At 35.0% G+C, this 25,054-nt stretch overlaps 1 protein-coding gene across 5 annotated transcripts in view; it reads left to right on the forward strand.

Annotated features, from left to right (window-relative positions):
• Positions 1-25,054, forward strand: part of LOC142348215 (uncharacterized) — an 87,621-nt gene that overhangs the window by 30,107 nt on the left and 32,460 nt on the right. For all 5 annotated transcript variants that reach the window (XM_075399482.1, XM_075399484.1, XM_075399485.1 and 2 more), the window contains 4 exons: positions 8,166-9,075; positions 14,593-14,698; positions 21,397-21,694; positions 22,044-22,215. In XM_075399482.1, the coding sequence (XP_075255597.1) occupies positions 8,166-9,075; positions 14,593-14,698; positions 21,397-21,694; positions 22,044-22,215 (1,486 nt within the window). The remainder of the gene's footprint in view (positions 1-8,165; positions 9,076-14,592; positions 14,699-21,396; positions 21,695-22,043; positions 22,216-25,054) is intronic.

The following is a 25,054-nucleotide window of genomic DNA, read 5'->3' on the forward strand; positions in this document are numbered from 1 at the left end:
ATGCGTCTTTTTCAAACTTTTTTTGTGTTTATTTTTTTAAAAGCCGCCGTCAGCCTCTCAACGGCTATTGTTTAGGCACCCTCCTTTTTAAAGTTTCGCTTTAGCTTTTGATCATGTTTTTCGTTTTTGTATAAGTCACGATTTTCACGTTTGACTTCTGACTTACCTCTCTCACTATTTCAACTGAATGGGTTCACGCATTGAATTATGCAATGTAGTGAATACGGTCGATGTCAAAGGAGCACAATCAAAAGTAACGGGATAAACTGATAAAGCCCGGACGTTAGTTCATAGTTTGTTAGGTTATCAAAGTTCATTAAAGCTATTGCTAGCTGACATCAGTATTAAGTTTAATAGTCTTCAGAGTAAAAGCTGAATTAAGTATTTTTTAGAATCTAACTGAAACTGCACATCAAATTAGAAAACTTTTTGAAACTTGGGAAAAAAATTCTTTCAATTTCTAGCTCTTCTTTATTTCGTTTTCTGTTTCAACCCAATGTGAGTCTAGCATGTCAATGGCGACTATTTTCTGGCAATCGGCTATTTTTGAAACTTCTAGGTTGTCTCAGAGGTTATTTCAGATTGAAGTTATAGTTTTAAGCTTATTTTGATAGTGTGTTGAATTTTTTTGGTAATTAAAGGGAGTTTTACGCTAATTTGAAGGTTTTTCAACTAATTCTCCGCTTTTAAGGCTATTTTAGTGATTTCTGGCCTAATTTTGTATTGTTTTCTTTTTCTATTAATTGTCACTGAATGTATGCTTAATGCTCATTGGCAGGTTTCATTACAAATTAAATACAGGTTATTTTGTACCAAGCAATTTATTTCTTTGAATTTAAAAAAATTGCAAATAGTTGTTTATTTTCTAATTTTCCTTGTTTTTTTAACGCAAGTTAGAGATGTTTTTGCGCTTTTTTGGCTTGTCCGAATTTGTATGAGCAATTAAATTGTCTTGAATACTTGAAATATTGCTTGCTTTTTGTAATTTGTATTTGTACAAATTGGAAAATTAATTGAATTTTAGTTTTGTTTTTGGTATTTTAATTTTTACAACAAATAACTTTTTTGTTAAATTTTGTTCAATTAAAATAGTCTGCTCTCTTTTTTGAAGCTCACTGCGATCAGCAACTGGAAATTTGTCTGGCTGCTTTTTGGCGGGAGAACCTTCGAGTCTTTGCCGGAAGTCTTCCGGCTATTTTATTCTATTTTTTTACCTCGTCGTACTAAAATTTTTTCACTTGAACTTAGTTCACAGCTTATTCAACATTTTGCGTGAAATCGTTTTGACCTCTCTAGGCTAGTTTCACTCTTCTCCCATTCTGTTTATATTGTTTTTAGACAGCAGTTGCTTAGCAAAGCAATTCAAGCTGAACAGAATCAGTATCAAAATGGAAATCGAAATAGAAACGGGATAAACCTATAAAGCCCAATTTTAGATGCCCATTACTCGAACTTTGTTCTTAGTTTTCATCTCTGATGATTATTGGTATTGATACTAGCCCGTGTGTTGTCTCAGTACAAAACAGTAGTATGTTGAGCTCCAAAATTACACCAAAATATTTCGCACTTTAAAATTAAAATTGTTTGTGAACAAAAATAATTTTTGTCGTTAGTTTGTTCTTTTCTTTCAATCCCAATCTTGATTATGGGATTCAATGGCGGATATTTTCCGGCAATCTGCTCGGTATGTTTTGGGATCCTTCATCTGAGTGGAAATAGATCAAATCATTTATTGTTCCACCGTTTCTATAAATGCGCAAATATTTCTGCGATGCATGCTTTTTTCTACAGACCAAATTGGAAATTTTTTACTATGCAACTTTTTGAGCGAATTTTTACTCGTGACTTACTGCTATTTGATCAAATAACACTGAAAACATTCAGACTAGTTTTTCAATTATGGTCTGGGATGCATATTTGCATGGTCAGGGTTTGTCCAAAATTTAGTTATGAAGTGATGCTGTTTTTTTGTGGTGATCTGGTTTCGTTTTATTATGAATTTCCAAGGCTTCTATTTGCCCGCGTAGTTTCTATTGCCTTCATCGCATCTAACTCATTTGCAAAGTTTAACACATTTAGATAGAAAATAATTCTCATTAAAATGTGAGCTTGCGTCTTGGTCAATATCTGATTTTTTTTTTCATTTCGCAGTTTTTAGAACCAGCAAAAGTAGTTACTCGATGCACTCATTCAACTTTTCCCTGCTTAAGCCTACATAAAAATTTTATTTTAGTTTTTGTCTAAGCTATGTCTAAGACACCAGACTGTTCTTAAATGTTTAATATCTATTTAAAATTCGGCAGGATTTTTGTTATCTTCTCAGCCGGCTATTATAGCGATCCTATTTTTTTTACTTCGTCGAACTTTTTTTTCGCTTTATCCATTTTGCCGCTTTTTCCACATTTTGCGTGAAGTCTTTTTGACTTCTCTAGGCTAGTTTCACTCTTCTGTCATTCTGCTCAGTCCTTTTAAACAGCAGCTGCTCAGCAAAGCAATTCAAAATGAAGAGAGTCAGTATAAAAAATCAAAGTCAGAAATAGAAACGGGATAAACCAATAAAGCCATTTTTAGATGCCCGGTACATGAACTTTGTTCTCATAAGTTTTAGTTACTATCTATAATGCTCATTGGTATTGATACTAGACCATGTAGCCTCTCACTGAGAGACAGGAGTATGTTCAATTACGAATTGACGTCAAAATAAATCGCACTTAAAATGTTTTTTTTTACAAAAATCAATTTTTGTTGATATTTTCTTTTCTTTCAATCCCAATAGAGTTATGGGAATCAACGGCGGCTATTTTCCGGCAATCTGCCGGGTATGTTTTTTTTTCTCAAAAGTTAATGAACAGGTAACCATTTTTGACAGATCTCAAATGTTTTTTGTCTTGTCTTTGTCTCTCAAGATAACTGAAGGATCGAATGAGAAACTGAATAAAGATTCGAATGGTTCAAATCAAATTGGCTAAAAATGAACTGAAATTTTGGCTATTAATTTCTCAAACCGTTTTTTATTATATTTAAATTCTAGATATCGAAACTGTCAGAGGAAAACTGACACACTTGTTGTTCGTATGAACCCTCCAAGAAGTAGCCAGCTATTAAAAATGATTGAAATAAACGATTGCCGATTTTTACTACTAAACTGATCGAAGATTTTAACTAAAACTTTGATCAAATTTTGCTCAATTTACCTAAAATTTTGGCCAAAACTAGTGCTTAAAAAAGCAAAATTCTTGGAGTTTCTTCTTGTTGTGAAAATTTTGTTGCAGAGAGCTTTATTTTGATACTTGTTTTGCTAGTTTGTTATTTCCCCGAAAAGGTCAAAAATTTGGGCTGGCTTAAAGTTCCCATTTTTTTTCAGCAAATGGAACAATAATAATTTTTTTTCACTTGTTTTCATGGAATCTCAATCAAATATGATTGATTGCGTTTTTCTGCTTCTGTGGCTTTTTATTGGCTGATATTCCTAATTAATTAGCTCTTTTTTCTTTTGAATTCTTAGATTGGGGTTAGGCGTAATTTGGAAATTGCTGTTAAGTGGCCTTGAGTTTTGTTTCTTAATAATTTGTACGTGTTTTTTATTTGTCTTAGCCAATGTTTGCACTTTGTGTGTCTGCGATCAGATTCACACAAGAACTCAGTTTTGTTGTCATTGCGAGGTCTTTTTTGCTATCATTAAAGCAATGTTTTCACTCAATTTTATTATTCTTAGTTGTTTTTATCATGCACGACTTAGTCCTGATCTAAATGATTTTGATCACCAAAACTGAATATCAATTAAGGAACTGTAGATCTTTAAACAAAGTTGTAGTGTTAAAACAAAGTATTTTTGATCAAAATTGTTTTCGCTGTGACGTCAATCAAATCTTTGTTTGTTTCTGATGCATACTTTAAAGATATTCTACAGAAATTAAAGATTGAGCTCTATATTTTTCAGAACCAGTGAGAATGAACGTGGAAGGAATTGTGCATCTAGATATATCAAATGCTTATTTGAAGCATTTCATTAAGAAAACAGATAAAACTAGTTGCCATTTTCAAAAACGTTTACAATCTTCAGCTTTTTTAACTTCCGACTTGAAATGTTTGATGAATATTTTTTGAACATTGATGCTCTGGTGCTCAAAAACAAGCTACTGGTACTTCTAATTCCCCTGTGTTCCAAAATTAAATATCTGAAAACTCATGTCAATGAATTATATATCACAGCTATGGTATGCGTTTGTCGGCTTGTCTTAAATAAGCGAGGTTGAAGCTTTTGCTATCAGACTATGATCTATTTTGTTTGACGCAATTGTGTCAATTGACTGGGCACCGTCGCTTTTCTTATTGTGACTAATTTAGATTTATCTCAAGATTGTTGTGCTGTAAAATATCGTTGATATCTATCTCCCCTACCTCGAACTAGTGTTGTCCTAGTCTATCTAACAATGCGTGAAATGCAAACTACCCTGTTTGATAATAATGAAATGTTCGGCTAGCATACGCGAATTCAGTTTTAACAGTAGAGGTAACAGTGACCTTGCTTTCATTCTTTATTTCTATTTCTACCCTTCTGACCAGGTAGCAGTTGCTGCGCTGTTCTAGTTTGTTGATATTGTATAGCCTATCATTGTTGGTGTAACGTTCTCGACTTTTATAGCCCCTACTTTGTATGTAATCTGTCGCGGCTATCTCTTTTATTTGTTCCTTGGTGAATTAAATGTAATCAAATCCCTCGTCGGTCTTACAACTGAAGCTTTGAGACACTTTAGAAGGGAATACGGCTCTTGTTTTGTGTTACTATTGCCTCCCTTCTCTTTCTCCCTCTTTCGTGAAATTTAATCTCCCCTCGATTTGAGCGATCAAACTGCTGGCCATAATTTACATGTGTTAATGCATGTTAAGCAAGCTTTACAGTGCGTGTTAAATGCGCGAGATTGTGTTGCTTAAACCTATGTTGTTAAATTTATAGGGTAGTTTTATTATTATGCTATTTTTATTGTGACTGAAACCACTGTATGGTCTCGAATTTCGAAGTTTAACCAACGACTTTAAAATCGCGCTAAGTAGGGAGCATTAAACTCTTAAAACGTCTCCAAAAATTTGTAGGAAGATAATGATAAACTGTGAGAAATCGAGCCAGCCGTGTTAACTGGGGGGCATTTTGGGTGTAATGATTCAAATATGCCATAAATGTTGCCTGCTTTCTGACAGTTTTCTGCTTATGGTCACAAATAATGCCTTCTGATTGTTTCGCTCTGACAGCTAAACTCGCCTTCGGTTCTAGGAACCAAATTTGAATTGCTGCAAATATTTGAATTCTTGAGTTTGAACTAGTTGAGTTGGGTTGAATCAGTGCATTCGTATAAGGTCTCTCAGACTAAATAAAAATATAGATAGCAGGTTTTGATGCCTCCTCACTCACCTTTAATGTCAACTAATGAATTTGTTGCATCAAATGACAGAATACATTTAAAAGTATCAAATAATTAATAAACAGCAGTTTGGTTTTCAGAAAAAGACACCTACGGATGCGGTACTAAGCTTAGTTAACGATTTCTTCAAAACTTGAACAAAACAAAGTCCCGGTTGCTGTTTTCCTAGGTCTTGCAAAGGCATTAATTTATATCACATATCATATTTGTAAAGAAGATTGAATAATGGTTTTTCTGAAAAAACAATAACTATGGTTCATTTGTGCTAATTGAATGTTAAATTCAAAGAAATGTTTTCTGACTACCTAATCATTAACCATTGTGTACCTCAAGGGACAGTTTGCGGACCACCTATTTTTATCCTTTATGTCAATGCTTTTAAGAAAAACATCGATATTGCCAGAACGAAAATGCTGTGAGATCAACAAAAAATGTCTAAATGAAAATGTTCGAAAGATCTTAGGAGAAACAGAAAAAAAACGTAGACATGAAAAAGTCAACTCTGTATATACAAAATCTATCTTGTTTCAGCAAAATTTTTGAATCGAGTTTGTTTCCACTTGAAGGCAGCAACTTCAAACCTCAGGTCTCTTGTAGATATCCAAGAATACAAATTGATAGAAATCTTGTTTTTGACTCTCAACTGAACCAAACTATAATGAAAATGGATTGTGGAATACGTTCGGGTTGCCTAATAAGACAAAATTTTCCTTTGAAGCAACTTCTGCTTCTGTTTGAGTCATTTGTCCTATCACACAAAATTTATCAAAAAGAATTTGTAAAACACCTAAATGAGCAGAATATTTGGGTAATTAAAATAATATATTTCTAATTTCCGAAGCAACTACGATGTTTGAAGCAATTGTTGTAAATAGGTTTGTCTTTTTATACAAAATTTTTGCTTAGCTTTTGCACTTTTGTCCTAGAACATTCTTTGCTCTCCAGTGATTATTTGACTACTTAATTTTGCGTGATATAAATTGCTCTGATTTCGAAATTAAGTCTGTTGCTAAGATAGAGGCAATAGTAAGCCAGGAAGTTTTAAGGCAGGTATAGCTTAGCGATTAAGGTATCTGACGTACATCCGGAGGTCGGGGTTCAATTTTTCCGCACCTATAAAAACTAAGCTAGAGCTTCTCTAATTTAAATTGCCCCGCCAGTCTTCCGGGGGCAGCTCGTCCAACGTTAGTCGATTTATGTTTTTAATTTTTTTAAACTAAATTATTGAAAACATAGAAGAAATTCTAATTATATGAAACCATATAAAATATGAATGTGCTGAAGTTTTTCTGACGCAAAAAAAATTACAGCAAAAAAATTTTACAGCTAAAAATTTTTGTAGCCAAAATGTCACTAATTAAGTTCCATTATGATATCAGCTTGGTCGTTGCTCATTTTTAGGCCTTCTTTTTGCTGTCCCAAAACATCAATTTTCATTAATTCTTAGTTGAATTTCTTGGGTAATTTTTTCTACGCGTTTGAAGGGGTTTTTCGTACATTTGTCTGAATATGGATAGAAATTTGAACCTGAAGTGCATGAATATAAATCCAGCGGCAAAATATTTGCTATTTGTGAACGAAATGAAGGCATCGATGCTTGCACATACAGAAGTTCAAAGATTTTGAGATTTTTTAGTTTTGTTAAATAAAAGTAAATCTTTTCGTCATTTATCTCCTGAAGAGATCGAGGATCACATTTGATTTCAAATGGAAACCTTTTCCTTTGAAGATTGAGGTCGTTTAGAAAACGTGCTTAAAATCTGCGTGAGTTTTAACGTGAGATCCTTTTTGAGTTTTGGTTGTCAAAGTTAATGCTTATTTCCAGTCTCTGCAAACAAATATTTGACGTCTTGTTTTTGACAACACTGAAACCTGATGAAATATTTGTGCACTAGGTCTTAGTTTTCAGGGAAACATAAGTCCGGAAGGTTTACATGGGGAGATTTTAAGTCGCCTTTAAATTTACGATCGAATCCAATTTGTTTGGCAATTAATATGAACATTGTCTTGGTATAAATCCAGGAATTAAAATGGAAACCTGGTTTTGGGTTTTAACAGTGGGTGTAGGATTACAGTTGTGGGGGGATCTAGAGAAAATGAGGCTTCTAGGATCAAAGTTGTTTTTAATAAAAAGAAATTAAACTAAGCTGCGGCAGCTACCAGAATAGAAATGAAACCGTATTTTGTATTGATTTAATCAAAAATTCATTCCTCAAAAACGACAAAGCTATCAAGGTTTCTTATACACTAGTAGAGAAAAGACTAGCAATCTATGACTAAACCAAAAGGAATATAATATTGAATTCGTGTATTGAGCTTTTGTTGTTAGGAATTGCCAAAAATGTTGAGTATTTCGCTCTAAAGCACTTGCTTATGTCTTATTTTTCTACTTCAATAAAACGGCTTTCATTAACAGACAAAGAAATAATTTTTCAAAAATGACGTTTTGATGTTAAATATTCATAATTTCACTCCTGTGTTTAAATACCTCCTTGTGACGTTTGCAGAGCAAATGCTTGAAAAAATGTGAAAAACGTTTTCCAACCTTTTTCTAGTTTTAACCACAATCGATGGTCTATTTTTAATGTCCCATTGAACGAAATTTTAATTCTACTCAATTAAAGACCTTTTTATATTGTACAGGTTGCTTTAATTTGTGTTCTCTGAACAGACTGTCTAATTTGACTGAAATTCTGCATCGTTGATTGAGACATGAATAGATTTAGTTGTGTTTGCGTGTTACAGGCCTTGCAGCTTGCAAACCAAAACAATAGCAGCAGTAATAATGCGAATATTACTACTGCCACATCAAATATTGCGGACACTTCAAAGGTTGACCCAAATTTATCACATAACGGCAACAAAAGCTCAACGCACTTTCACAACCACCAGCAATTTCACCATCAACAAACGGCAGTTAGCAAAGTTCCATCGAATAACAACGCAACAAGAACTGTTACCAATGAATCAGCTATTAATGATGCCAACAATACCGCTCTGAGCTCTTTGATATCGAATGTGCAGCAAAATTGCAACCACGAGTCAGCACCGCAAGCATCATCGTCGCATCATGCACCAAATTTAGCCCAAAATAGTTGCTCAAAACCCAACTGTCATAAACAGATGTCATCAACTTCGACAGCTAGTAAAGCGACATGTCACAGACATAATCACTCGCGACATCGTCACGACAATCACCACGGAACCCACAAACATCGCCATCGAAACAATAATGGACTGGTTAATCAAGCTACTAACGTCGGAACAGGTGATAGTGTCGCAAGTTTTGCTACCGGAATGCAAACAATCGACTCAAATGATTCTTTAATAGCTGCTGCTAATAATGTAATACAACCCAGTGGCAATAATTCGGGCAGTATTAACAGAACTAGCACAAGGCAAAAGAATTCGGGTCTGTCGAGAGCAAGTTCCGAACATCGTCGGCACCACGGGAGGTCTTCTCGATCTGGTAACGCTGGCCAGAGAACGTTAGGTCATAATCAGAGTAGCGCTGCATCTAACGTAAATCCAAATCAGTATGAGATATCACCCGGTTCAGCTAATGCTATGAAAACGTCAGTACCACCTGTTGGAGTAAATGGTGGGCGATTCTTAAGAAGTGGATGTTTCGGGTGCAACATGCAGAATGCTAAAGGTTACAAATTGTTCAACATTTTTAATAGCCGCCCTCATCTTCTCAGTCGACTAGTATAGCGCGTCTGTTTTTGACAATTCAAGACTTTGAATTGTAATAAGGCGCTGTCTTTTTACAATTCAAAGAAATTGAATTTTATTGGGGCGATGTCTTTTTTTATAGCTGCGAAGCTGTAAGCTGAGTGGAGCTATATTGCGGTGCTCTTGGGTTTTTACAATTCAAAGAAATTGAATTGTATTGGTGCGCTGTGTTTTTTTTAAGCTGTGTTCACACATTTTTCAATGATTTTGATCTTTTCAAAACGGGATAAACGGGTAAAGCCCAGCGGGCATTAAGTTTCATTAGAGGCCCAAAGTGGACTTTAGTAGTCCTTCAAGTGCTTAGATGGTGCTGCTGCTGGGATAGCCCTAATTTAAGGTTAAAAGGTCATTTTTAGGAGTTTTTGGGCTCAAAATGGTGCAATTTTTCATGTTTTATGTGATTTTTTGTTCTGATTAGTCTTAGGTTGAAGTTTTTAAAAATTGATGAAGGCTTTTTGCGAGACAAAATTGCTTGTTATGACCATTTTATGAGCTATATGTTTTGGTACTACAAGCACACACGCAAAATGATACTAATTGCAATTTTTTTCAGGTGTTTTTTTTAAATTTTGTCATTTTTTGAGTATTTTAGCCCTAGGTGTCGAGAAACCTCCTCTAGGGTTTGATGATAGATTACTGCATAGTTTCCAGTGGTAATGGAATGGTTTTCAACTTTTTGTTATCATGAATTTTAGCATTTTTTGACATTTATTGTCATTATTCAAATTGTTTGAGTCTCAGGGGCCAGAAGACCTCATCAGGGTTTGGATAATAAGTTAATGAAAAATTTTTTTAGTTTCCATGGAATAGGTTTCAACTTTTGAATAACACAAATTTTAGCATTTTTTTGGACGAAATTCGCATTTTTTTCAGGTTTTTGAAAATTTTCGTCATTTTTTCAGTCTTTCCAACTTCAGGGACCAGGAAATCTCCTTTTGAGTTTTGTTAATAGGACACTGCATAGTTTCTAGTAAGAATTGAATAGTATCTAGTGACAATGGATTGGTTTTCAACATTTTAATGTCTCGAATTTTAGCATTTTTTGGATAAAATCTGCAATTTTTTTAAGGCTTCCTAAAGTTTTTGTCAGTTTTTGATATTCGTCCATTATCAAATGCAAAAAAACATATTCCACGTTCTGATAAAAGGTTACTGCATGGTTTTTAGTTTCAATGGATTTGTTTTCAAGAATTTATCCGTTCGACTTTTAGAAGTTTTTTGATGAAATTTGCAATTATTCTCAAGCTTTTTGAAAACATTTGTTTATTTATTTATTTTTTTCTTGCCTCAGTAGCCAGATAACCTCATCCAGGGTTTGATAGTTTGTTATTAAAAAGTTCCTAGGGGCAATTGAATGGCTTTGACCATTTTAATAGAACGAATTTCTTTTTTTGAAATTTGAAGTTTTTTCTATAAATTTTTGCCAATCGATCTATGAGCCAATGAGTTTTTTAGAGCTTAGAATTGGGTTAGTGGATAGCCTCTAGAGACACAAAAATGGTTTTGAAGATATTTTTATCACAATTTAGCAACATTTCCTTATAATTTGCTATTGATTTCTTTTTTTCTTAATTTGTTGTTCATTTTCGAGTTAATCGATCTTAAAGGGCCAATAAATATTTTTCAGGTCTTGCAGATATAATACTGGACCGATTTCAGAAAAATTGGTTTTGAACATATTTTTGAAATAGATATTTTTAAAGGAAAAAATTTTGCCTAAGGTTTAAAGGCTTCAAGAGTATTTAGCAATGTGTATATTTTTGTTTAGTTCTGATTCTTTTAGTTTCTCAATTTTTTGAGATTTTGTTTGTGTTCTGGCTGGCATTGTTCAATTGATTTGCTGGTCAGGTAGAGTACGTCTGAGTTTTTCATTCAATTCTTTGAATTGTATTTCAGGACTTGTCCTGCTATGTTTTTTTGTTTCTTCGTCTGACGCTCTTTTTTTGATTTACATTTGTTCACACCTCAAAGCTGAAAAGTCACATTTTCTGAATGATTTCTTCCTCTTACTAACTGCTTTTGCGCGCATGACGTCATTTCTCCCTCTCTAGCAAAAGTTTTTTTGTGATTAAATTTTGATCACAAGTGACTTACCTCACTCAATAAAATGACTTCTGCACTTTAAAATTTAAGTTTATTTTGAATTAGTTTAAGGTCAAAGGAACTCATATGTGTAATAAGGGTTCCTAATGAAAAGGCTTCTGCGCAATGGATATTAACAAGCTTTATTAATTTATCGTTTAATTTTTTCATAGCTTTTTGAGCGGCGTCGGTAACTTTTTCAACTTATATCTGTATCTTTTTCTATCTCTATCATACGGCACGCAAGTCTATTCTCTCGCAGCTATTCCGGCAATCTGCCGGCTGTTTTTCAGATCTGTTCACTCAGTTCCATGATTTTTGAAGTCAAATTGGAGAAGTTATTTTGCTCACGCCGAAACAGGAAGCGGACCGAAAAATAATGGTTTTCTGGCTTGATTTTTTTCACTCCAACTTCAAAGTTGAGTGAGAAAATGGTGTTTAGCAAAAATTCACTTTCACGGCTGTGGTTTTTTTGTCTCACATGCGCAATTTGTCTTTTGCTTTTATTTTCAATTTTTTATCGGATTTTCTAAGTGGTTTTCGCAATCCATTTCTTGTCCGTTCTAAGTCTAATTGTTTGTTTAGTCATTGAACATTATTTGATTCTGTCATGACTGCTGTTTTTTCACTTCGTCGGACAAAATTTTTTTTTCGCACTACCTTCGCTTCACATTTTGCAGGAAATTTTTTTGACTTCTCTAAGCTAGTTTCGTTCTTCGCTCATTCTGCTCAAAGTGCTTTTAAACAGAATCAGTATCGGAAAACTTTATGAAAATGAAAACGGGATAAGCACATAAAGCCCAATTCTAAATGCCCGCTACTTGAAGTCCTTATAAGTCTTATTTTTCTTATAAGTCTTTGTTGTCATACCTAATGCGTTTTGGCATTAATGCTAGCCCCTGCATCCTCTCATTAAGAAACAGGAGAATGCATAACTACAAAATCCAATCAAAATAGTTCGCACTTTAAAATTGTTTTTGTACAACATTCAACTTTTTTCATTTTTTCTCTTCCTTCAATCCCAATCGATATAATGCGAATCAATGGAGGCTATGTTCCGGAAATCTGTGTATGTTTTAACAGTAGGGAAGATGCATGTTGGGCTGGATTTTTCTGCAATCAAATTTTTGCTTTTCGTTCACTCATCGTGGAATCTAGTTAATTTGTATGAGGAATTTTAATTGCAATACTTTGGATAATGGGAATAAATTTTATTTCTTCCGAGGAAAATTTGACGAAAGGGCAAGTCGCGACGGGATAGATTGACAAAGAACGTGATTTTTGTAAAAAGAACTTTTGTAGCGTTATTGTAAACCAAGGTAAATCTGAAATCATTTGCAAGGTACAATTTTGGTGATTATTTTCTTTCGACAAAGGTGTTTCAATAGAGTTTGATTTGACTAAAAGGACACCTATTTAAGCAATATGCAACTCACAAAATGTGAAACAGGTGAAGAATCTTTAACGTAAAAATGTCAAATTTTTAGTTGCATTTTAGTGTTTTTTTTTGTTTTCAAAACAACTTGGTGTTCTTCAAATTGTCCTTCTGCAGTGTCTGAGAATTTGAAACGGCCTTGATATCACATCATTGGATTCATCAAAAGAAAACGTTCAATTTTTTGAATAACTAAAAATTATTAAAAGTTATCAAACTTCCTTTTTCTTCCTGAAACGCAGATATTATCTGGACAAAAGTATTTTTTAATTGCTATCGAAAGAAGTTTGCAGCAATTTTTATAATTGTGTGTTTCTTTTTTATGCAAATTTTTTGCTTGACAATTTTTGACCTTTTGTTCTAGAACATTTTTTGACTTCTCAAGTGACTTTTTCACGCTTGACTCTTTCATTTTTGAGTAATCTCAATTGCCCTCACGCTGAAATGAAGTTTGTTTTTAAATTAATAGCAGTTGAAAGATGGAAATTCATAAGGGCTTGATAGCCGAGTAGAAAATGCTGCTGTCGAGAACGCCCCAGTCAGAATTTTTTAATAAAAATTTATCAACTGAAACCGTATTATTCAAGGCAATTTAAAACTTCCAAAAATTGAAGATGAGGTTGCAAATTGCTATAAAAACCAAGAAATCCAAACAAGATGTAAAGATGATTTGCCTGTCGTTCGAAAGCAATTTGCCTAAATTTAGTTTTTCATGTTCTTGTTTTTGACGTGAGTTTGCTTATATTGTCTATTGGTGAAAATCTAACTAAAATCATGAGTTCACGAATAGAGGCAGATGACAGCAACAAAGATGTCAAGTCAACTTTGCATCTTGTTTGGATTTCCTAGTTTTTATAGCAATTTGCAAACTCCCCATCTTTAGTTTTTGGAAATTTTAAACTGCCTTGAATAATACGGTTTCAGTAGAGTTAAAGGATCAGAATATGCGAATGATTCGAAGGAGAGAATTTTAACTATTTAAATGCGAGTGTTACCTGTGAAAAGTATCAGGTCGATCTTTTTCTCTGAAGTCAGTTTCAAGTAGAAATAAAGCCAAGCCTTCTACTTTGTTTGTTCCAATTGTTTAACTCTGAAATTGCATTTGCTAAGCTGTGACATTATGCTAATTGGTAAATGACATTTAAGATAAGTGTCTAGCGTGACTTTTCAGTTTTAGTTTAATTTAATGTTGTAAGCCCTTCTGACTTCTTAAAGTTTGCTTTGAATGAGCGTTGAACAAAAAACGCAGTTGGCATTCTTGGTAACCCTAAAAACGGTTAAAACTAATTTCTTAAATGGAAAAATTTTTGCTATCTTCTTGGCTATTGTTTTGCAGACTAGGTTGTACCAATTAATAAACGAATCATTTTCTACTGAATCTTTTGAGGTGATATTGAACAATAAAGAATTGACGGTGAGCACGTTTATAGGGCACGAAAACAGACAGCAAGCTGTCCTTCTTAAGAAATTCATTTTCCTTTAGATTCTTACGATGTTTTATATGTTTTTGATTCAGGTCTAACAGCTTTCATAACTACAAGATGATATGGACTTTTTCCGTACATATTTACTGTGTGAATTAGTTCCAGGGTTTAGAAAGTGGAAATGCGGAGTTACAGGATTCTTGTTTTCGAGGAGTTACTGAGCAACTATTTTCTATTCTAAGAGGCAAAATATTTAATACGTTCAATTTCTAACAAACATAGTTTGTAACTATTAATTTAATCCTGCTTGTCTTTTAGTGACTACGAGAACCAACACCTCGCCAGTCCTTTTAAAGCAATTCCTGCGATGGTTGCCATTTAAGTTCTTTTATTAGCCGCCCTCATCTTCTCAGCCGGCTATTATAGCGCTCCTATTTTAACGGTTCAAAAGGTATTTATTGTTTAGGAGAAATTAATAATGTGTCGTACGTTTAAGGTTGTGCCCATGATTGCAATAACTCTGTTCCGCCCGTTCCAGCCCGAGGTCAAGAGAGTCAGGCTGTTGCAAGTGGAACCATTGGCAGTACTTCTACTCAATCAAGGTAGTTTTCTTTTTTATCAAGGTAATGTTTCAAAAAAACTTTTCATGTTATTGTTTCTGCGAAGCCGAGAAATGAAATAGTTGAGCAATGCGAATATTACGTCCTATTTCTTCGCTAATAAGCAACGTGCTTGTATTTTAACTATATAAAAAACAAATTTTCTTTATGCATAATGTTATCTATGCTAATTAGCATCAAATGAAGTAAATTAGTAAAGGGCTGAGGAAACCTAGTTGACCGTCTAGTCGGCCATTCTTTTGATACATGGAGTATGTGTAAAGCGGAAATGACAAGTGTGTCGTAAGATTTACGGTAGTAGCGAAGAAACTATTAGTATAAACACAAATATTAACAGTATATGCAACCAAGCATAAAGTATGATCATGTGAAACCGCCTATTTGATTGTGGGGCATTGAGATATTAAATGCGCTCTGACATTTTCCACTCTGCTGTGAGATACAACTGCTGTCTGTTTCATGCAATGCAGGTACTATATATTGTTCAGAGGGGCTTCGTTCGATATTTTTTTTCATTCCCGGAGAGGTTTGCTCAAAGGTACTTGCAAAGGTTAGATATCTACATGCTTTCAAATGTTAAATAAATTAATCAGCATTGTTATCAATATAATAAACTTAAAATTGTGGTTGTTCGTTCTCATAGGTAAAAATAGGATTTGAAGGCTCCTGTTTGTCTATTAACGGGTACTTTCTTGTGTTGATCGAGCAAAAACTCGATTAAAACATTTTTAAAGAAAGTTTTACTGTTAAATTTGGTCCCTTGTAAAGTATTAAGAGTAGCTAGCTACAGTAAACAATCGAGGAAATTAAGCTACTACCCACAAGAATTAGCAACGAAAGCATGGCATACTGTTCGCGTGACAGACAGAGAACTATAATTGCCGCACTAAACATTTTGGCCGACAGAAAAATTAAGGACGATGATATGCCAGACCCTTCGTGTTTCGCCAGACGGAAAGAAATTTGACCAAATTTTCAAAATTCAAGACATTAATTAAAGAAAAAAACATTAAAGGGAGAAATTTTTCAGGCAATCTCAAGATTACAGGAAACCACAATAACGAGATTTTAAGTGATTTTCAATAATTCAAAACGTTTTTTAAGTGATTTATTGACCAGGTCAGTTTAGTCATTATTTGTCCTCAAACGAAGTTTGTAGCAATTATATTAGTCCTTATCGTTTTTAAGACTCGAAGAGGAATATTGGTATTATACAGGTTTTTTAGCCGTAGCAAGTTTGTTCATGGCGTGAACTTTTGGCTTTTTCTTTTTGAACATTGATTTTTGTTCCCGAACATTGGACTTTAGCCGTAGCTTACCTTCTACTATAAAGTGTGATATGGTTTTTGTTTTGTCTTTTTTCCTATGGATATTTCTTTTTAAGGTATTCAGTTACTATTCATATTGCACGACTCTTCAGTCCGTTTCCGGTATTTTACCTGCTGTTTTTTCCGTCTGACCGCTTTCGTGACTTATCGTCTTGACAAATGGTATAAATTGACGAGGGACGAGAGCATTGAGTTGCAGGTCGTTTGTAAGAGCGCCTTTCTGATTTCTAAATATGTGATTCACTGAAACTGCTGAGGTGATTTAAATTCAGAACGGCTCGATTGGCAGTTCTCAGCACACCCCCACACCCCTCTGTTCCCTCCCCCACTCCCCCTCATGCAATGAAGCTAACATGCCTACGCTTAAGGTAGCTGGAACAAAAAAAGCCAGCCACATTCAATTTGTTTGAGAGTAAGTTGCCGAAGTAAGTCGATTGTTTTACAAAATTAATTTTGCACCTAAAATTAGTTTTTTAGGTAGTTTTTTTTAATTGCCGCAGAGCGATAGCTGGGCTAAAATTGGCCTGCTATTGGTTTTTGGTTTTTTTTTATTTCGTCATGATTTCTTTTACGACGTTACAGTTTCTTCAAATCTGCTTTTTGTTCATTTATACATGCCATTTCAACTGAATTGCGTGTGTGACGTCATTTTTCACTCTTAGTACAGCAAGATTTTTTGTTCATTCGCGTCATAAGTTTTTTGGTCACGCATGATATGAATTTGGCCTAACACTCAAAAACGACTTAAGTCACTCTGAATTTGACTTTTTAATTGCTCTCAAACGAAGTTCGTGGCAATTGTATCAGTCCTGTCGTCTTTTGTATGCGATTTTTGCGCTTGACTTATTTTCATCTGACGTTTTTTGACTTTTCGTCCTCAAAAACAGGATAAAAAATGTAAATTACTCAGAATAGACATGTAAATTACTCAGAATAGACATGTAAATTACTCAGAATGTAACCCTAAGGTGAGATATCTACATGCTTTCAAATGTTAAATGAAGTAATCAGCATTGTTATTAATATAATAATCTTAAACTTGTGGCTGTTCGTTCTCATAGGTAAAAATAGGATTTGAAGGCTCCTATTTGTCTATTAACGGGTACTTTCTTGTGTTGATCGAGCAAAAACTCGATTAAAACATTTTTAAAGAAAGTTTTACTGTTAAACTTGGTCCCTTGTAAAGTATTAAGAGTAGCTAGCTACAGTAAACAATCGAGGAAATTAAGCTACTACCAATAAGAATTAGCAACGAAAGCACAGCATACTGTTCGCGTGACAAACAGAGAACTATAATTGCCGCACTAAACATTTTGGCCGACAGAAAAATTAAGGACGATGATATGCCAGACTTCGTGTTTCGGCAGACAGAAATAAATTTGACCAATTGTTCAAAATTCAAGACATTTTTTAAAGAAAAAAACATTAAAGGGAGAAATTTTTCAGGCAATCTCAAGATTACAGGAAACCACAATAACGAGATTTTAAGTGATTTTCAATAATTCAAAACGTTTTATAAGTGATTTATTGACCAGGTCAGTTTAGTCATTATTTGTCCTCAAACGAAGTTTGTAGCAATTATATTAGTCCTTATCGTTTTTAAGACTCGAAGAGGAATATTGGTATTATACAGGTTTTTTAGCCGTAGCAAGTTTGTTCATGGCGTGAACTTTTGGCTTTTTATTTTTGAACATTGATTTTTTTCCCGAACATTGGACTTTAGCCGTAGCTTACCTTCTACTGCAAAGTATGATATGGTTTTTGTTTTGTCTTTTTTCCTATGGATATTTCTTTTTTAAGGTATTCAGTTACTATTCATATTGCACGACTCTTCAGTCCGTTTCCGGTATTTTAGCGGCTGTTTTTTCCGTCTGACCGCTTTCGCGACTTATCGTCTTGACAAATGGTATAAATTGACGAGGGACGAGAGCATTGAGTTGCAGGTCGTTTGTAAGAGCGCCGTTCTGGTTTCTAAATATGTGATTCACTGAAACTGCTGAGGTGATTTAAATTCAGAACGGCTCGATTGGCAATTCTCGACACACCCCCACACCCCTCTGCTCCCTCCCCCACTCCCCCTCATGCAATGAAAGCATGCCTACGCTTAAGGTAGCTGGAACAAAAAAGCCAGCCACATTCAATTTGTTTGAGAGTAATATGCCGAAGTAAGTCGATTGTTTTACAAAATTAGTTTTGCTCTAAAATTAGTTTTTTAGGTAGTTTTTTTTAATTGCCGCACAGCGATAGCTGGGCTAAAATTGGCCTGCTATTGGTTTTTGGTTTTTTTATTTCGTCATGATTTCTTTTACGACGTTACAGTTTCTTCAAATCTGCTTTTTGTTCATTTATACATGCCATTTCAACTGAATTGCGTGTGTGACGTCATTTTTCACTCTTAGTACAGCAAGATTTTTTGTTCATTCGCTTGATAAGTTTTTTGGTCACTCATGATATGACTTTGACCTCGCACTCAAAAACGACTTTAGTCACTCTGAATTTGACTCTTTAATTGCTCTCAAACGAAGCTCGTAGCAATTGTATCAGTCCTGTCGTCTTTTTTATGCGATTTTTGCGCTTGACCGATTTTCATCTGACGCTTTTTGACTTTTCGTCCTCAAAAACAGGATAACTTGATACCAGTGGGCATTAAGTGCTCTTAGAGCCGTTCAGCTCAAACTGTTTTGGAGATTTATACTTATGGTGTGAAGGGCGGTTCTTAGAAGTTGAAGACCCCTCCAGTTGACCCCCCTTATTGTCCCTACTCCCGCGTGCTGTTCCCCCCCCGCACCCCACTGTTGCTCCACCCACCCTCCCCTCCTCATCAGCCCTCGGTGCACCCCCCTCCCCTCCACCACCGGTTCTAGCTGACGTACAACCGCTCGCTAAAAACGCAAATTTATACTATTTTGCACAAATGTTTTCAAGCCTCTTGAAAATTTTTGACAATTTTTCTTTGCCCTAGTTGCCAAGGAACCTCCTATAGGTTTAAATAATAGGTGATTGCATAATTTCTTGTGATAATGGAATGGTTTCAACATTTGAACATCACGAATTTTCGCATTTTTTTTTGAGAAAACGTGCACTTTTTTTTAAGATTTTTGACATTTTTTTCCCTTATTCAGGTCTTTTCTGACCAAGGGGCGAGAAAACTTCTTTAGGGGCATGATCAAAAAATACTGACAAATTTTTTTTAATGTCACAAATTTTAGCAATTTTTTGATAAAACCTGCATTTCATGTTTTTTGAATTTTTTTAAAATTTTGGTTGTGTTTTTTTGGATTTTTAAGCCTCCAGATCCAAGGAACCTCCCATAGTGTTTGAAAATAGGCTACTGTATGATTTCTAGATCTAATGAAATGTCTTGCAAGATTTACACAGCAGGAATTTTAGCTTTTTCTTTAGTTTTAATTTTTTTCAATTTTTGGACAGTCATTTTTTCAGCTGTTTTGAGCCTCAAGGGCCAGATAACCTCAGTAAGGGTTTGATAATAGGTTACTGGAAAAGTTTTGTGGGTCATAAATTAAATTTCAACTTTTTAAAATCACAAGTTTTAGCAATTTTTTTAAATAAAACTTGCAATTTTTCAAGTTTTTGATTTTTTTGTCATTTTTTAGGTTTCTATAGCCTCAAGGGCCAAGGAAGTTCTTCATGGGTTTGATAATATGTTACTGTATAGTTTATAGATGTATTAGAATGTTTTTCAAGATTTTAATATCACGAGTTTAAGAAATTTAATATCACGAATTTTTAAAAAATATTTGCAATTTTTGAATGTTTTTGAATTTTTTTGCGGCACCAGGGGCCCTGGGACCTCCTCCAAGGTTTGATAATAAGCTGCTGTATAGCTTCTTGAGTTAATAAAATGGTGATCAATTTTTTTGATTTCAGTTGTACTAATTTTTGGATAAAATTTAAAATTTTCTTCAACTGTTCGGAAAATTTGCAATTGTTCCAAAAAGTTTTCAATATTATTTGGCCTTTTCTGAGTTAAACGACCACTACTGGCCAACGAAACTTTTTAAGTCTTGCGATGGATCACTTGACAGATCTTTCGAGACAAAAATGGTTTTGAACTTTTTTCCTATTTCTTTTTGTCTCTGTCGGTTGGGGTTTCTTTCTCTCTTTCTCGTTCAAGTTTTTTTTCTCTCCCCCTCTCTGTCTCTCTTTTTGTTGATGCCGAACTTCAGCTGCTGTTATGTGGCGCAATGTCTTTATCTCTGATCTTCATTAACAAGTTATATTAGAAATGTTTTTATCATAACTGACTCAACAGGCACTTTTTGGGAAATCATTGTTAGTTGCTCTCAAACGCAATTTGTATCAAATATATTAATCGTGTTTGTCTCTTTTATGCAATTTTTCGCTTGGCAGATTTTTGGTCTGACCTATTTGACTTTTTTCTTCACAAACGGGATAAAGAGGTAGCGCCCAGTTTGCATAAAGTTCTCTTATAGCCCTTCTTTCCACTAGTATGCGATTAACAGAAACTGTATTGGAGACTTATACTTATGTTGTGAAGTGCGCTTCTTAAAAATTGATCCGACACCCCCACCCACCCACCGCCCCCAAATCAGTCCCCCAATCCACTTTTGCATCCCCGCTGCGGTGTATTTCTGCTGCGCTCTCCCTACGCCCTTCAATTAATCTAAAGCTAGCCTCACTAAACCGTGGCTAGCTACTGACGAAGCCAACCGCTCGCCGATCGTTTGAGAGCAGTTCGCCCGACGTTAGTGGGCTATGTTTAATTTAATTTAGAGATAATGAGTCAATTGAGCGTGTGTCACTCTAAAAGAAGGTTATTTGAGAGCAGCTAATAGAAGCAGCAATAAGTGAAACAGACTCTTAATCAAAATATGATATCTCAGCATTTAATAAAAAAGAACTTTTGGTCTTTTTCTGTTACTATCGTTTCGACTGCGGGTCTACGAATCTACTGCGGCTGTTTTCTGGCAATCTGCCAGCTATTTTTGATTAAATACGAAGTTTGAAGCAATTAATGCAGACATCTGTGTCTTTTCTGCAAAATTTTCATTTGAATTCTTAATTTTAAAGCGATCTAAATAGCTCTAATTCTGAAGTTAAGCCTGTTGCTAAATTAAAAGTGATTGTAAGATAGGTTTCCTCAAGAGCTTGACAGCCAAGTAATTTATGCTTGAATATAGCACGCCGGAGGTTGGGGTTTCGAGTCCCTCACTAGTCGGTTTTTTTTTTGCTCCCATAAAGCAAAAGTTTATCTGGGCTGCAGCCTCTCTGAATTAAATTGCCCTGCCTGTCTTTCAAGAGCAATTTGGCTTATGTTAGTCGGCTTATATTTCGCCATGGGTTTTTTTAACCTAGAAATTTTGCTATAAGGCGGTCGTCCCACAACCACCACCATCACAGATGCAACAAACACCGAAGACACCACCCTCAACACTCGCATCACACACAGACTCACACACCAAATCACCAAATGGACGAGGCCACCCGAGAAATTATCAATCGCAGTCTCCAGGCAAACAACATGAACAACAGTGCCAGTGCAATGACTGGATCCAGTGTTGTGGGTACCAGAGAGATGTCTATGACGCCGAGTCCTTGTGGACATGGAGTTTCTTCGGGAAATTCGGCCAATTCAAGTGCAGTCAATCATCAAGCAGTTCAAAATCAGGTATCCTAAGTTCTTCCATTTGAAGCTCTTGATGCCCGCCATTTTGTTACCAATTTCTAATCTGCATAACCATGAAGATGCCTTGGTGAAATTAGGTTACTGATAGTACGTGGGGGGGGGGGGGGGGGGGGGGGGGGGTCAGTTTAAGGTTGAAACGAGACACCAAGTTATTCGGAGCAAGAAAATTTGGAAGCCTCAAATTCTTCTAGCTTTCAATAATGTTGACTCTAGATGCATTGCATATATGGTAGTTGGGTGATAATCTGTCATTAATGGGTAATTGTGATAAAACTACGAGGCGCGAGCTCGTACCTTTTACTTTTAAGGTTCAGTATCACCATTATTTTAGAGTTGTCATCGGCATTTGCCCCAACAGCCTTCAGTAGAACAAGATGTGTCGCATCAACACCAAGGACACTACAACAGTCACAACCATCAGCACCATCTTCAACAACAGCAGATTACATCTAGACAGCAACAACAGACGTGTCACCACGACTCCACTCTTAAGGCCACCACAGGTAACACCTCCCCATCTTTCAGCATCAAAGTCACCTTACAGAATAATAGTAAATTTGGTTTGACATATACAATTAGCAAGAGACAATGAAGAAACAGAATCAGAATTAGGGACAATTGGACACCCCTCACTTGTTCGAGGGCAGTTCGTCCAAAGGTAGTCGGTTAAGTTTCTGATTTTCAAGCTTCTCTGATGAAACTTTCTAAAGATCTCAAATCTGAAGCAATCGTAAGTTTATTGAGACCCGGCCAGAGTGTTGAGAGACCCGGGCAGAGAAAAACCAAAGTTTGGCACTAATTACTATCGAACGGTAACATCAGACGAACAAGAAAAATATTCTCCTGAAATGAAAAAGCAGAGGAAATACTAAACTGGAAAAAACCTGCCACATTTCTAAAATTCAATAATTTTTGTTTATAATCTGAAAATTTGAGGCTGTAACTTTGATTTCTATCCAGTACTTCACTTTATTGTAGAAAAGTGGCTCATGCATAATTTAAATGTGACATTTAGTGCCTTCCACTAGCTACTAGCTGCAATAAACGCAGCCTGTCTTTTTTCGGCTAGGGTTTTTTTTTAATTGAGGTTCTTTTTTATTAAACTTTAGAATGTTCCGCCTTAGTGCTCGCGATATCCGCAGCCTAAGGCGGGACATAATTTTTTAGTTTTTTTTTAACAGTGAATAGAACATCAGGAGGAACAAAAGTCTTGCGATATACGTAGATTAGTTGTTTACAGCTCGAGATTCATTTCCAGTCGTTTGGAATTTGTGATATTCGCAAATAACGAATGACAACTGATAATGAATCCTCGAGAAAACCAGAAAAGTTTAGCAAATACCGACTGCAAACATGTTTTTTGTGATATTCGCGAAAAACGTGTCAACCAGTCGGTGTTCTTTCGTTTTGATTTGATAACCGTGTAAAAAAAGAATGCACTGGGAGTTTCATTTTACAATAACCGAGTATTAAAATTGTTCTAATTCAGTTAAGAGCTTGCAAAAATTTAAACGATGAAAATTAATTTTTTGTTGCAGAACATCAGATCAATCTATAAAAATTTAAATCATTTCGAGGTTTTTTTGGCGCAACAAGAAACACAGCCTTTGGCTATATGCCTAACCGAAACGTGGCTCAAAGATGACAGCAACATCAAATGTTTATCGCTTAGTAGTTACCAGCTGCTTGACACAAGCAACCGGCAAATAGGAAAAGGAGGAGTTGCATTATTTGTGAGGGAAGGCGTGGTGAAAACGGTTCTACAGAAATTTTCAAGTACTAACTGTCAATTGCTAACAATCAAAATTGAACGCAAAAATTACAAAAACGATCTCGTTTTGACTGTTATATACCTCAAACCTAATACAAGTTTATCAGAGTTGTCAAAAACTTTCCAGGAATATTTTGAAAAAATAACACTCAAGCCAAAACAGATGCATCTAATGTGTGGAGGTTTAAATATTAATCACTCAAAAACAAATGCAAAATTTTGTCTTTAGAAAATGTTCTCGGAGAGTATGATCTCAACAATATGTCTCGGACAGGATTCACCAGGGAGACCATTATTTCTCAAACAAGAATTGATATAGTATATTGCTCACAGGAAGTGAAAGTTGAAGTTCTAAAATCTACAATAACCGATCACTACTCTGTTAAAACTGAACTAGACGAGGAAACGAAGGAAACAGGTTTATGAATGCAACAGTACTACAGACATTGGGCTATACTAGAAAACAATTCTGTGTTAGAAAAGTAGTGTTCAAACTGAAACACAAATTACAAGGTTTTCAAGATAATTTTAATTTTGGTCTCTTGGACTGCGACTCATTATTTGAAAAATTTCAACAAACTTTTATTGATGAAATAAAACATTATGTGCCAGAGAAGAAATCAAAGGCTCTCAGACAAGTCATGGATTGATAACTCAATTAAAAACCTTGCAGCAAAAAAGCAAAGTTTTTTTATCAAAGATACATGCAACAGAAAACAAATGATAATAAAAAGAGATTTAATAAAATTAGGAGTTTGCTACAAAAGAGTGCTCGAAAAAAGGAGAAACTTTTATCAAACGTTTTTAGTCAGGAACGCCAAGCGTACTAACAAAACATTCTTCAATACTATCAAAAGTTTAGGAGTAGACTCACAGAAAAAACAACAAGCTACTTTAACGCAGGAAGAGACAAAATTTCAACAAATTTTTCACCACCATCGGAAAAACGTTAGCTGATAAACTGGTTACAGAAGGAAAAAACAACACAAAAAACAGAAGCGTCAATAGCATGTTTCTACACAAAATCAGCAAAAAAGAGCTATCCATGACAATCAGAAACTTGAAATATAAATACAGCTCAGATTTTGATGGACTCAACAATTTTATACTCAAGAAAATACAGTTCGCTATTGTCCCGACTCTTACATATTTGATCAACAAATGTTTTGAAAACAGCGTTTTCCCGAACTGCTTAAAGAAAGCCGTAATTATTCCACAGTATAAAAAAGGAGATCCTAAAGTTGCTGAAAATTACAGACCAATCAGTTTGCTGCCAACAATAGGAAAACTGATTGAGAAATTGGTTCCGAAAAGAATGCTAAATTTTTTGGAAAAATTCAAACTTCTAAACAAAAATCAATTTGGGTTTAGGCCAAAAAAGTGCACTGTTGAAGCCTTGGTATCTTTTATTGAGAGCGTCAGGCAAGATTGGGAGGATGGTCCAAGATTGGGAGGATGGGAGGATGGTTCATTGATCTCAAAAAAGCATTTGATACAGTTAAACATAGTATTCTTTTGGACAAGCTAAACAACTTGGGATTGGGGGGTCACATGCAAAGTTTTTTGAAATT

The sequence above is a fragment of the Convolutriloba macropyga genome, chromosome 10 (genome assembly GCF_964194025.1).
Source record: "Convolutriloba macropyga chromosome 10, txConMacr16.3, whole genome shotgun sequence".
Lineage (NCBI taxonomy): Eukaryota > Metazoa > Xenacoelomorpha > Acoela > Convolutidae > Convolutriloba > Convolutriloba macropyga.